Source organism: Panthera leo, chromosome A2, assembly GCF_018350215.1.
Source record: "Panthera leo isolate Ple1 chromosome A2, P.leo_Ple1_pat1.1, whole genome shotgun sequence".
Taxonomy (NCBI): Eukaryota; Metazoa; Chordata; class Mammalia; order Carnivora; family Felidae; genus Panthera; species Panthera leo.
In genome coordinates this window covers 162000888-162015723 of record NC_056680.1, presented here as the reverse complement: position 1 = coordinate 162015723, position 14836 = coordinate 162000888, and the positions used below count along the sequence as shown (strand labels likewise).

At 46.0% G+C, this 14836-nt stretch overlaps 1 protein-coding gene across 1 annotated transcript in view; it reads right to left on the bottom strand.

Annotated features, from left to right (window-relative positions):
* Positions 1-14832, bottom strand: part of NUB1 (negative regulator of ubiquitin like proteins 1) — a 28139-nt gene extending 13307 nt beyond the window's left edge. Inside the window, exons 1-8 of the mRNA XM_042927124.1 lie at positions 14728-14832; positions 12193-12310; positions 9630-9797; positions 7591-7649; positions 6549-6619; positions 3696-3878; positions 3428-3519; positions 1457-1563 (exon numbers count right to left, since the gene is read on the bottom strand). Coding sequence (XP_042783058.1) covers positions 1457-1563; positions 3428-3519; positions 3696-3878; positions 6549-6619; positions 7591-7649; positions 9630-9797; positions 12193-12310; positions 14728-14798 — 869 coding nt within the window. The 5' untranslated portion in view covers positions 14799-14832. The remainder of the gene's footprint in view (positions 1-1456; positions 1564-3427; positions 3520-3695; positions 3879-6548; positions 6620-7590; positions 7650-9629; positions 9798-12192; positions 12311-14727) is intronic.
* Positions 14833-14836: the final 4 nt, after the last annotated feature.

Genomic DNA, 14836 nt, shown 5'->3' with positions numbered 1-14836 from the left:
ATGTGTACTTGAAATTGTCCTAACCAAAAGTTACAAACAATTATGGAAGGAAACGAGAAACCGTATCTGAGTTTGAGGGACCTAACTTACCTCCTGCACCGTGTCTAGTCGAAGAAAATGAAACCAGCGTAGAAGCAGAGACCAGCAGAGTAAGAAAACCCGAAAGGCACCAAGCCCTCGTTCTGGTTATTTTCAGGTTCGCCTCCTTCTCCCAAATATTCGAAACAACAAATCCCCTTTCTTGCTTAAGTCAGTTTAAATTGGGATTTGTTCACTTAAAGCCCGAGGGTGCTAGTACGTTTGGCAAACCGTAAACATCTGTATTCATTTTCTTGACGCGTACGATACATCTTGGGGGAATTCGTCAAAATGGGGGGAAAATTACCCGAACGTTGTTAACTTCGGACCATTCTTAAATCTCAAGTCTAATTTTCAAATGTTTCTTCCTTCAGGATTATAGTGTCTCAGTGCCTTTTCCCATTAAGAGGAACTAGGAATCCTTGGGGAACGGCTGCTTCCTGGCCTGGGGCAGGGAATGGGCAGGAGGCGTCTCGAACACCAGAGACCAAGACCGCGGGGATCAGGTCAAAACATGAAAGACAGCCAGGACCCACTTGCTGGCCAAAGACGGTCAATTTAAAGCACTGAGGTTTAGGGGCGCCTGGGTGGCTCAGTCGGTTAAGCGGCCGACTTCGGCTCAGGTCACGATCTCGCGGTCCGTGAGTTCGAGCCCCGCGTCGGGCTCTGTGCTGACCGCTCGGAGCCTGGAGCCTGTTTCAGATTCTGTGTCTCCCTCTCTCTCTGACCCTCCCCCGTTCATGCTTTGTCTCTCTCTGTCTCAAAAATAAATAAACGTTAAAAAAAATTTTTTTAAATAAAAAAAAAAATAAAAAAAATAAAGCACTGAGGTTTGAAATACATCGAATGTGCTAAAGTCCATGAGTTCACACTGATACTTTAAAAAAAAAAAAACAAACAACCCAGTTCACTGCTGATGTCCCCTTTGGAGAATTTTGGGGAAGCCGCTCATTTATTGTGAAAACAAGAAAACAAGAGGGAAGAACCGAGCTTTTTATTCTTTCTGCACAAACTGTACCTGACTGTAACCCAATTAGCTGATGAGGAAAAATATTTCTTCCCAGGAAAATCCCGGCAATAAATGCAGCAGGTATCACTGTTTTGCAGCCCCTGATAAAACAACAGATTTGGGGAATGATCATCAACATCCACACCAAAACCACGAGGGGAAAAGCTGATGGGGCCTGCATGACGGATGGGGCAGGCTGCCGACGCATCACAAAACCCAGACCTATGTCCCGCATGCTTGCCGTAAGGACAGTAAGTGCGTATGTCTATAAAATTCTTCACAGGGAAGGCCTTCCTTAAAACCGGAAGACCTTCCTTAACTGGGAAATCTTCCTTAAAAGTGGTATTCACCAAATACAAAAGCGCCTACCAGAAATATTTGTCAGCATCCAACAGACATGGCAAGGCTATTCCATATTCTTTTCTTTTCAGGAAAGCTCTGCCCTTCTCATGATATCCCATAGCTAACATAAGGGCCTAGAAAAAAATACGGATTTAAAAAAAACATCACTTTAAACTATAATAAAACAAATTCTATTAAAAGCACATTAAGTCTAAAGAAATCAAATAAAGATTAAAAAAAACGATGACAACAAGATCACAACTGAATCTAAAAGCTGAAATCAAGAAAAATATAATCAATGCTTTCATTTCATCAAAATGCTGAGATCAAGCACTCAATTCAATGTGACTGATACGGTCACAGCCAGTACCTGCCCCCTTTGTTTCCAGCAGTTTATTTTAGTACCTGGTGACTTAGATGGATTTCTGGTAGTCTCGAAGACTGAACACATAAAGAAGTAACCAGAGATGCTTGTTTGTATCCTTTTTAGAAAACATATTCATTTCACTTTCTAGTCTTGACGAAGTTTTTTCTGAACTGTAAACTCTAATATTTCTAAAAAAAGTTTTATTTTTTATTATTTTTTTACATATTTATTTGGGGGAGAGCACAAGCAGGGGAGGGGCGGAGAGAGGGGGATGGAGGATCTGAATGAAGTAGGTAGGCTCTGAGCTGACAGGCTGACAGCAGAGAGCCCCCATGTGGGGCTCGAACTCCCGAATCGTGAGACTGAGACCTAAACTGAAGTCAGATGCTCAGCTGACTGAGACACCCAGGTGCCCCTCTAAAACAATTTTTAAAAGGCAATCCAGGGGCGCCTGCCTGGTTTGGTCAGTAGAGCATGTGACTCTTGGTCTTGGAGTCATGAGTTCCTACCCCATGCTGGGCATAGAGCTTACTTTAAAAAAAAAAAAAAAAAAAAAGTAATGCAGAAAATGCTTTAAGTTCATTGATATTTAGATTTGAGTTTACAATTCAGTCGTGTAAATGTTTTCGGAAAAGATCTGGATATCGTCATTTAACGTGAGAGAGCTGTGGTGAATAATCACCAACATTTAAAAACAAACACCGATCAATCCACCGACGGCTACAAAGTCCTCTTCTTAAAACGTGACTTTAATCCTTCACTTTCAAGGGAGTAATTCCTATCGTGAGACCTACACAAACTTGTCTTTTAAAGACGGAAAAATTCGGGGGCGCCTAGGTGGCTCAGTCGGCTAAGCTCCAACTTGGGCCCAGGCCACGATCTCACGGTCGGTGACACCCAGCCCCACATCGGCCTGTGAGCTGACGGATCCCGTCTCCCTCTCTGTCTTCCTCTCTCTCTCTGTCCCTCCCTTGCCTGTGCTTCCTCTCAAACACAAATAAGCATTAAAAAAAAAATAAGGACAAAAATTAAAATGGACTTGGCCCACCGTCATTCTAGCCCTTCTTTCTAAGAAGGTCCTGGACTCTAGCTCTCTCATCTCGGGGTCGCAGCTGTAGAACGCTGCCATGAAAGACCAGCTTGGGCATGTTCCAGGGGACAACCACCTCCTGCCTATTCCAAGCTAGCGAACACGGAAAGGGGGACTGGGGGACTGGGGTGAGAGGGCAGAATCGCCTGTCAGACTCTTCCCAAGTTACAGAGCCCCCACCCCAGCCCCCCACTCTGATCCGCCCCTTGGGGGACATGGCCCTCTAGTGAAAACACCACATCGAAACTACCACTGCCCCGGGAAGCCACTTATGCTGAAGGCAGTGCGTCACATTACTCGGGAGTGTCCCAAGTCACCGCCGCGGGACAGTGCGATCACGCTGTCCCGTTCCACTGCACTGAAAATCACAGGGTGAGTCCGCTGTACCCAGGTGCTCACCATATGGTGACATCCCGTTTATAAGCTCAACCAGAAGGCTATTTCTAATCCTTTCTAATAGTCCAAGATAAAAGAACTAGCAAACCACTTCTGTTCTGGACAGCCAATCGAAGCGCGAGCCACAAATGTCTATAGTCCTTACTTTTCTCTCTGAAGGGGGGATTCTGATGGATCTGCCCGTCTGGTTAGCTATGTCTAAGTACGGCGTGGTTTCTGGATCCACCACCATCTCAGCTGCAACAAAGCCAAAAGGAGCCCCGTTAGTTCGACGATAAAAAGCAGCGATGGGGACACTGAACTACTAGACCGTGGGGCACAAGAGCCCATAAGAATGGTGAGCCTCCCCCCCAGGTCTGATCCGCCACCGCCCGTAAGACCCTGAGTGAAACAGAGCCCAGAGTGCCGTGTACCTCTCTCCGCCAAGATCTCCAGGCCTCTCTTGGTCCTCTGGATTCTTTTTTCTTTTAGTTCGGCTTCATTTTGCTCTTCTTCTTCAACCTGGAAGTTTTTCCTCACATCCTCTTCAGACTGTTTCAGTTCAAGCACCATTGCTTTCACGTTGTGCGTCACTCCTTGTTCTTCAAGAGTTTTCCCTGCACAAATCGGAAATGCTCGTTACGAAAAGAGCCGCTGGAGCTGGAAAGCGGTCCGTTCTCCGTGTCCCCACGTGAGCTCTTAAACCTGCCGGAGTACTTGCGAGCCACTGCGCAACGGACTCGTTGACGGCACGTGTAATTCAGCTGCTGCTAGGCAGGGGGTAAAAGCAACCGGTGAAGTTTCCTCCCCTGTTAGCTGGACGAACCACAAACCGGGTTCGCAGCAACGGGCGAGAAGCCCCGGTGCAGTGGGGCACCGCGGGAGATCTATGGTGGCGGTTAAAAGCAAACCTCCTGGGTTCTATCCCTTTATAGCTCTGTGACCCTGAGTAAAGTGCGTATTTCCTAGGACCCAGGTTCTGCACACATAAAATGGAAATAAAGCTACTGGCAGAGGGACGTCTGGGTGGCTCAGTCGGTTAAGCGTCCGACTCTGGGTTTCAGCTCAGGTCATGATCTCGCGAGTTCGAGCCCCACATCGGGCTCCACACTGGCAGCGCAGGGCCTGCTTGGGATTCTCGGTCTCCCTCCCCTGTTTGCGCGCTGTCTCTGTCTGTCTGTCTCTCTCAAAATAAATAAACAAACGTGGAAAAAAAAGTGGCAGAAATCAATGAACCAGAATAAAAGAGCTTATTAAACTAATCAAAACCTGGTTCCATGAAAAAGTAATCAAATACACAAACCTAACAAAAACTAAGTCAAAGATGCAAATGGACCACCATCAAAATGAAGAATACACATACATACAGATTTTAAAAGAATGAAATATTATGAACTATAAACATACAAATTGGAATATTTTTCTGGAAAACTCCAGTTGGATTTTTTTCTTGAGAAACTCGGCAACCATTCTAATGTAGAAAAATAAAGATACACCAATGGCCAAGTCACCTTAATAAAAAAGAGCCAAGGGGCACCTGGGTTGGCTCAGTCCAACTCCAGCTCAGGTCATGATCTCACAGTTCATGGGTTCGAGCCCCACATCAGGCTCTCTGTCAGCACAGAGCCCGCTTTGGATCCTCTGTCCCCACCCCCTCTCTGCCCCTCCCTGCTGGTTCTCTTTCTCTCTCCCCAAATAAACTTAAAAAAAAAAAACAAAAGAGCCAAGAAGGGCACTCCTTTTACCAGATTTTAAAACTACAACAAAACCACGGTAATAGAACCCTATGGGTGAAGGTGGTCAAAAGGTAGAAACTTCAGTTACAAAGTAAGTCCGTCCTGGGCTGTTTGATGTGCAGCCTGGTGACTACAATGAACAATACTGTGTTTTATATTTCAATGTGGCTAAGAGAATAAAAGTTCTTCTCACAAGAAAAAAAAAATTAATTACGTGAGACGACAGATCATCGTGCTCGTTCCACAATATATACAAACATCAAATCATTACTCTGTACCCCTGGAACTCATATAATGTTACATGTCAATTACACCCCAACAGAAAACCCTCTATGGTTCTGGCCCAGGAATAAACCTATAGGTCAAAGGAAAGAACAGGAAGTGCAGAAACAGAGCTCTGACAAAGGGGGCACCGAAGGGCAGTGTGGCAACAGCAAGGTAAGTTCGATCTTTAGCCTTTAAATATAAACGGGGCCTCCGGACAGATTACAGACCTCACGCAGATTAAACTAATACAAGAAAATGTAGAAAACTGTGTGGCCCTGGGGTGGGGGTGGGGAAGTAACTATTAAAACACAAATGATAAGGTGGAAATTGATGGATTTGATAACGACAAAATCAAGGATTTCCAACCCATGAAGAATACCACAAACAGCACTGTCAGAGAGATGACAGTGAAAAGCTGTCTATGACACCTGCAAGAGACAACGGGAAATGGCTCGCAGAGACGCTGGAAAGGAAGCCTAGGGCTGTGTGCAGGCTGTGTTCCATCAAGCGAGGATGTGAACCTGACTCTCTAAGCCAGAAGAACCTACTGGGAGCAGACTGCAGTGCCCGCCCAAACTGCTGCAACAGCGAACTGGTCGCCCAAGTCTATTCGTGCCTCCTTCAAGTCCAACTCCCTAGGGCAGCCAAAGGGATCTTTGAAACCCAAATTCGTCGTGCTGCACTCGCCACCCCCCTCTGCCCCGCCCCAGCATCCATGGCTTCCTGCTTCTGTTAGGAAGAACATTCTAACACTGCACAAGTTCACAGGGCCCGGGGTTTCTCACAGCGGCACTACTGACATCGTGGGCCAAGTGAGTCTGTCGTGGGAGCTGTTCTGTGCCTGATCCGATGTTCAGCAGTGTCCCTGGCCTCTACTCCCTATGTGACAGGAGCACAAGCCCCCACCTGCACCGCACAACCAAGTCATGACAACCAAAATCGTCTCCAGACAGTGCCAAATGTCCTCTGGGTGGCAAAATCGCCCAGCTTGAGAACCACTGCCACCACCTTTTCGCTGTGGCCTCTGCATCTCCATTCCTTAACACTTCCTCAGACCTGTGATGAGTGTCTTTCTTCCCACCAGCACAGAACAGGTAGTAAATGCTGATTAGAAAACTTGCTTTCTGCTCTACGTGCTTATTTTAGCGAACACTACAACGATCGGTTTTAGACTATGTGTGCAAGAAAGCCGCTAGAAATTTGTGGACAGAAAAAGAGGGAGAAAAAAGATGCAGCGTCATTACATGAACCCGATTTAAAATTCTGCACTTTGCCATGACATACCTAGTTGAAGCTGTTTCTTGTTGATGACAATTTTGATGTAATTTTCTTGAAATCCGAAGGTTTCAGCTATTCTGTAAAATAAACCGGTACCCGCTGCAGGCCATCAATTTGTCATGAGCCGTTAAACAGAGTTTAATCGTGACAGCTATTTCATACATTCCACTCAGAAACTCTGGCATTTCGATTTACTGACTCACAAACACCACTTCGTGGTTCCTAGGTGGTTATTTGAGACTGTGTAAGAGGCCATGTCCTTTTTAAAACTATCTCTTTCCTCATGATGTGGAGACCACTTGGGCGGGACATCCATTTGAAGAGGAGGGCCCTGGCTGCATGTCAGGAGCAAATTCATTCTCTACACCTTCTGCGGACTCCCTGGAGGAGCCCGTAATAGAGGGGTGCTCCCAGCAATCTTCTGCGCATGTGTGCTGAATGAATGATGCTTCCTGAATCCATCCCTAACGGCCCTGATGTAGACCAGAGGAAATGAGAAAAATCAGCTTCACAAACAAGGACTGGCTAGCCCTGGAAGTAGCGAAGACACTTACCATTTAAAAATCGAGAAGTGGATGACCTGACCAACCGGGCCTCAAAAGGTAAATTTCACTGGCCTGTGACGGGTATTTTTTCTTTTTACAGATGGGCCGACAGCCTGAAATCGGCTAGAACACCTTGCTGAATGTCACAGCAAGTTATCAGTGCGCGAAGAAATAAAAGTCAAAGCTAGTGATCTGGTGAACATCAGGTTATTTATATCACTCGTTCGCTGATTAGGACACGTTGGCCAGTTCCCACGGACCTCAAGTTCCACCAGGAAATGAAGGCGAGTGGTGCCAGTCTTGAGTTCTTGCTTTGCCCTTAACTGGCAGTGTGAGCCTGATCAAGTTCTGCGGCCTCGAGGCCTGTTTCCCTTCCACTAAGTGAGCGTAAATAACACCTGCCCTGTCTCTCTGACGGGACTGACGGGACTGTCACAAAGGATCAGTCGAGCTAATGTGAAAGGGCCGAGAGCAGCCGGGGCGCTGGGCAAACAGATACTTACTTTGACCTCAGTTCTCTGCCACTGATGTGCAATCGGGTCTCCAACAGGTTTTTCCTATCCTGTTTTAAAAAAGGCAAATCAAAGAAAATGTACTTCAGTGTGACACTTTTTGGTGCTATTACTCTGTCTATAAAATCAGGAAGGCTGGTATCAGACGATGTTAAGCCCTGAAATGACACGTGCCTAGCGAAGAAGCTACTGAACATGCTGACCCTGTGACCTAGATGCCCTCAAGGGGGTGGCAGTGTGCACCTTAGGCAGGGCTCAGCCTCCGGCAGGAAGTTAGATGTTCAGAGGGGTTTGTGATGCGTCTTTACTCAAGGGAGCTGGCCTATGCGACACAAGGACCCAGCCCAGCACCTGCAGCACTGCAGCCACCCTCAGTGAACAAGACACGGTGCCCACTGAGCAGGAAGTGGCAAGACATGATCTCGGAACCTCTTCGTTCTCCACTGGCTGGGCTTATGAGGAAAAACTGCGATCAGCAGGAAAGCCTACGAGACCACGCACATCTGCTCAGGTTGTACACTCAGCTTTCTGACCGGTGAGCTGGCTTCCCCGGTGCTTGATTCTAGCAAAGAGGAGCCCTGTATGTGTGTGTATATGTATGTGGATATAGATATAGATATATGTGAACTCATGAACGGGCATCCTGAGGTAGTTACATATGTCATTTCCTTTTTCTCATAAAGCTCTTCGTTTTTCCTAGAAATGTGTTAAAGCTTTAATGAGATAATTTACATTTCATAAAGCTCACCTGTTTAAAAGAGAAGTGAGGGGTTTCCAGTATGCTTGTGAAGTTACACAACCGTTACTGTAACCAAATGTCAGAACGTTTTCATCATCCCCTCCAAAAAATACCATAATTCACACCCCCAATCCCTCCCTTTATCCCCCAAGCCCCAGGCAACCACTGATCTAGTCCCTGTCTCTATGGATTCACTCGCTCTAGACGTTTCATATGAACGGAACTGTACAATGTGTGGCCTGTGTCTGGCTTCTATCATGTTGCTAAGGTTCAGCCGTGTCACAGACGTGTCAGGACCTCATCCGTCTTCACGGCTGAGTAACATTCCACCGTGTGGCAACCTTCCCTCGTGGATCGTTGACCCACTGACAGACATGTGGGCTGTTTCCACCCGGGAGCCAGAGAGGGCTCTTCCGTGAACACAGCTGCTACAAACATTCACGTACAAGTTTCCGCACAGACACGGTTTTCTGGAGTAAAACTGCTGGGCCCTATGGTAGATCTGACGCTTATATATTTTCAGATCTTCTGAAAATGATTAACACTGATCAGTCCTCAGAGGCCAGCAACCTTTGGGTACCCTGCCTCAAGAACCTTTCTGGACTTGCACTACTGAGGACATGGCCCTGACATGCGGTGGCCCCGCCCGCATCACTGTGGCCCTGCTGGAGCACTCAGTCCATCACACTCTAACCTCCACCAGCACAGAGAAAAGGGAGAATTCCCGACTGACGTGTCCAACTGCACACAGCTTGGCAAAAAACCTGAAGTATTCCTTTGATTCCCCATTATTTCTAAATTGTTTGTCCGAACTGCAGAGAAGGTAAGCCATGTGATGCATAGCCTTGTGACGTTTTGGAGGTCCGTGAGGGACAAACCCACCCTGTAAAAATGTTCCAGTTTGAAAAACCTACAAAATTAACTTGGAAGTTGATAAATATTCAACATGTTAAGTAACCGAAAAGAATTTTAACTGTGGATTGTAGCTTTAAAAAAAAAAAAAAAAAAATCACAGGGCGCTGGGTGACTCAGTCAGTTAAGCATCTGACTCTTGATTTCAGCTCAGGTCATGATCTCACGGTTCGTGAGTTCGAGCCCCTCATCGGGCTCTGTGCTGGCAGTGTGGAGCCTGCTTGGGATTCTCTCCGCCCCCCCCCCCCCCCGCCCTGCTCCTCCCCTGCTCACTCTCTCTCAAAATAAATAAATACACTTTTTTTTTTTTTAAATCACAATTTATCACTAAGTTAACAAAGCATTGGTACCTATGTACTCATTGAGGGAAATTACTCACTTTTCTTAGTCGGGGAGGTAAAAATATCTCAATTGTCGCAATTCCTGTTGTTTTATAATTTTCATTTCCCGTGCCACGCTCAATTGCTTTGCAACGTATTTCTTCTATTATCTTTTCCACTTCATTTTCACAGCAATCTAGCTTGTCAGAGTACTTCTTGGCAAGGTCCTGTGAAGCCAAATCAGAACACAGGTCAATGTAGCACCGACTGCAGAAAAGGGGTGTAATACATGACAGCGTGTGAAGGGCTCTGATGAGTGGTGGTCAGCCCATCAGAGAGAAACCCAGACGGGCTTGACATCTTGAGAGGGAGAGAGGCTAGGAAGGATCCAGGTAAAAATAAAGCGAAATAGAAACAAAGGATGGATAGGGCGCCTGGGTGGCTCAGTCGGTTAAGCTTCTGATTTCGGCTCAGGTCATGATCTCGGGTTAGTGAGTTCGAGCCCTGCATCCGCCTCTGTGCTGACAGCTCAGAGCCTGCAGTCTGCTTCGGATTCTGTATCTCCCTCTCTCTCTGCCTCTCCCCCACTCACTCTCTCTCAAAAATGAATAAACGTTAAAATAACAGTTAAAAAACAAAAACAAAAAACAAAGGATAGGAAAATGGGACCGAATAGAAGAAGTGTCAATTATAATGGGGATTATCCTGGGCTAAAGGAAAGGTGGACCGTGACCTACGTTGACTGTGATACATTATAAGTTACTTTAAGGAACGGTGAAGTGGTCAGCTTCACTGGAGGGGATAGAAAGAAAAAACAAAAAAATAAAGAAAACATTCCCATTTTTCCAACTTGTGAGAACAAGTCAGGTGAAACTTAAATAACTATCTTACCAGAAAATTCTGAATCACTGTACTGGTTGTAAAACCATAATTTGCTAGAATGACTCAACAGAACTCAGAAGAATGCTGTACTCCCAACGATAGTTGATTGTAAAGGATACAAATGAGTGTTTAGGTGAAGAGGTACAGAAGGCAGAGCGTTGAAGGGTCCTGAGCGCAGGCGCCTCTAACCCTGAGGCGGTGGGGCGTGCCGCCCGCACAGCACTGGGATAGGTCTGCCAATCTGGAAGCTTTCAAGGGAGTTCTCTTCTGAAGGCATGACTGATTACGTCATTGGCCTTTGGTAATTAACTCAATCTCCAGCCTTCTCCCCTCTCCGAGGTTGGAAAGGGGAATGGAAGTCTAAGCTTCTAATCCAAGCTTGGTCTTTTTGGCCAGCAGCCCCATCCTGAAGGTATTACCAACAGTTGCCTCATTGGAACAAACGATGCTCCTATCACCTTTATCACTGGGGACATTCCAAGGGTTTTAGGAACTCTGCGTCACGTCCTGGGGGCAAAGACCAAATAGCTTTCTTATTCTGCCATACCTAGCTTCTGAGCCAAGAGACGGTAACAAGCAAATTCAGAAAAAAGGTCAGAGGGGCGCCTGGGTGGCTCAGTCGGTTAAGCGTCCGACTTCGGCTCAGGTCATGATCTTGCGGTCCGTGAGTTCAAGCCCCGCGTCGGGCTCTGTGCTGACGGCTCAGAGCCTGGAGCCTGTTTCGGATTCTGTGTCTCCCTCTCTCTCTGACCCTCCCCCATTCATGCTCTGTCTCTCTCTGTCTCAAAAATAAATAAACGTTAACAAAATTAAAAAAAAAAAAAAAAAAAAAAAAAGAAAAAAGGTCAGAAAATGGGCTGCAGAAAACACAAAGTGGGGCCTGTCAGGAACAGGAAAAATAGGAAAACTCTTTTCTCCCAAGCGCATCCTTGCGTCACCACACGGGGCAATATGATGCCCTGGTGACAGTCCTCAGTCCCTGATAAACATTCCATTATTTGTCTCAGGGTACTCAGACTAAGAAAGCAGAAAAGGACACGCTATATTCCAACATGACAGAGTTCTATCAGAAATGATTAATGAAGGCGCCTGGGTGGCTCAGTTGGATAAGTGTCCGTCTGTTGGTTTCGGCTCAGGTCACGATCTCGTGGCTTCATGGGTTCGAGCCCCGCACTGGGTTCTGCACTGGCAGCACGCAGCCTGCTTGGGATTCTCTCGCGCTCTGGCTCTCTGCCCCTCCCCTAAAACAATGCCATTTCTGACGTTGCCGAAGAAAGCTGAGACGTAATTCTTAGAAAAATGTCTTTTGAACGAACGAACAGATAGCCATAGTATAAAAATAGCTGGCGGAAGGGAGCAACTATTTTATAGTGAACCACGCTAGCAAGGAGAACTGAGAACCAACCCAGCCGCTCCCCCTGGCCACACAATAGAGGCATCAGTACTGCCTCACCAGCAGGTCAAAATTAGTTCCCCAATTACCACTGTTACATAACACTGAAGGTATTAAAAATAGTATGTGCCTCGCAAATTAGAGAACACTCTCCTATGAATAAAACCTTATTAAACAAAAAGAAGCTTGTCAACTCCTAGTGAAAAGTGGGTACCTGCTTATCCCTAATGCTTTTGGTTAGGCCAAAAGTTACATGGTTACACCCGGCAATTTCCGGTGACTCCAGAACCTTATTCACCAAGGAGACTTACAACACGGCTATTTATTTAGGTCTTAAAAGAAAATACCTTCAATGCCAAGCCAACTTCTTTATTTTCATCTGTATACGGAGGTTTCCAAAGTTGAATTCGGTCTTCCCTTAAAAACTGGGTCAGTTTTGCTTGGAGATATTTCTTTTGCGCCATTCTTGAAAGCAAAACAGTATATGAAGGATACTCCACACTGTATTTCAAGGCATTTTATAACTCACCTGTGTGGTAAGAAGAGCTCCCCTCCATTCCTTCCCCTCCTGTTTAATCTACATTACTTTTAGACTAGGTTTTAACTAGCTCCAGACTTCTCTTAGGTATTTTATACACACACTAAAATATACAGTTGCATGTTACTGTTACATAAAGTATGTATTTCCAAGTTGCTAATATGTAGCAAGGCTTATACTACTTTTCTATTTCTTAATCTCTTATTCTCTGATCTGAAAGATAAAATGAGGGGAAGGTGAATCCCTAAAGCTGTTAACTTTCATAAACAACTCAACAGAGAGTTTATACATTCTCTTGTACTTGTATTTTGCTGAGTTTAACACAAAGACCAACCACCCTGGAAGGGTAAACATAAAAGCCAGCTTGAACTGTGAACTAGCAACATTCCCGATAACTGAATTTTTTAAATACAAAAGTTTCACTAGAAAAACTGTATATATTTCGTGATAAGCACACCACAACCCATCTATGTGCACTGTTCAAATCGAACGCTGGTTGGATCATCATTTTACAGCCGAAAACACCCAGGCCCCAGGTTTGTACAATGACTTGACCAAGGTCACAAAGTTAGGTCTGCCTACGACACTGGCCTTTGCATTCTGGCACGCAATCCTTCACTGCTTATCTGTCTCGTGTATGTAACTAGTGTCCCCCAAAGAAACACCTGCCAGCGATGGAGAGGTCCACTCATCTCTCATGAGCACAGCAATTTGAAGGGATGGCTAAGGCTGCTGGAAATGTCAACCGACCAAATTAGACAAGGAGTAAGAAAAGGAAAAAGATAATTAACGTCTGAATGATGAAGACAAGGTCCACAGAGTAAAAAAATACATATATAAGGGTTAATATAATCTTGATAAGTAACTTTCTTTTTTTATGAAAGGCCTGTATTCCACACCCCCCGAAACCCAATTCACCTAATTTTAAATCAAGTCTGTTCACTTAAGTGTATTCCATAAATACATATCTTAAAGTTCAAATCTATTTTATATCAGCGTGGGGGGAAGAAAGAGGTCATCAGGATACGGAGGAGGAAAGGGAGTAAGGAATAAACACATCAAGGAGGGGCTTGTGCATCCAGGTGACCCACAGGAGAAACCCAGATTTTTAAGCATTTAAGAAACCACTTCTCACACGGAAAAGCATGCGTACTTATGAGCATTAGCTTTTCAAGCATAAATAACTCACACAACCACTGTATCTAGTTCCCTACTCAAATCTTCAGGAATTCTGAATAAAATATCAACAGGTGGGGGGGGGGGGGGGGAGTGATCATTTCATGGGCTGCTTACTGAGGGAGGCAAGCTATTTGTAAGGCCAGGTGCACAGCCCTCCGTGGCCCATCCTAGCCACTGCCTGATTAAAGGCCCAAAGGGTTTCACGAATATAGTGCGTATCCCACAATCTGCCCACTGAGCAAATCAACAGATGGCGGTCTGTAGGCACAAGACTTAATGTTTACAAAAGAAAAGTCTGCTGTTTTAAAATGTACAAAAATTTCAGTTATAGACAACAGAATCAAAGAGGATACGTACTTCACATCAAATCGTTTAAGAAACCAGTTTTCAGTTTTAGCTGGAGAACTGAAAGTTTCACGCGTGCAGGTACAGCGTTTCACATTACAGCCAAAAAAGCAGTGATGTATTTCAAGTACTTCTCAAGAAAACGGGGGAGGGAAGCCCAGAAATTCATTATCACTGCTTCAAACTGAAAGTGAAACGTTTTAAACCACGCCTTTAAAATTTTCACTTTCACTTTAGTAACGATCAGTCTATGCTACCTTTCCCCAGAGCTTTTCAAATACACATATGTACACGTATATTCAAAATACACTACATTTGCTCTTAGATGGAATAATAAAAGATTCTTGTCTTAAAAATTAAGAGTAAGGGAAGGAGATGAGAAACGCAGAACCAGGTCGTCAGAGAAATGAAGAATCAACCATGTTTTCTCATTAAATAGCAAAGAAAACCTAGCTGTGACTGCAAACACAACCCAAACGGCTTATTTGGAGTAACAGTGTTGTCTCAAGCTTTTTGTCTGGCTAATTAGATACATTTCTTTCTCTGCCCCCCGCCCCCAACAATACTCCACATATTTTTAAACACCCCCCCCACCACCACCACCCCGGCCCAGCCCAGCGCAGACCCAGGGCCGCTCGAACCGTCGGGTCCCGAAGCCCCGGCCGGCCTCCGCGCAGGGCGCCTTCCGCCCGCCGCTGTGGCCGCGCCCCCGCCGGCCTGGGGATGCGTCGGGGTGGTGCCGGGAGCGGGGGCCGCCCGACAGCGCCGCTGAGACCCGGGTCGGGGACCGGACGCTCGACCGCCGCCGCCGCCGCCTCACCTGCGCCACCACCGCGCCCGCCGCGACCCGCCGAGTGCCCGGATGCGGCGGCGGCCGCCGTTTGTTTTCATTCCGGGTGAGGCTGGCCCCGCCCCCGCCGCTGCGGCCT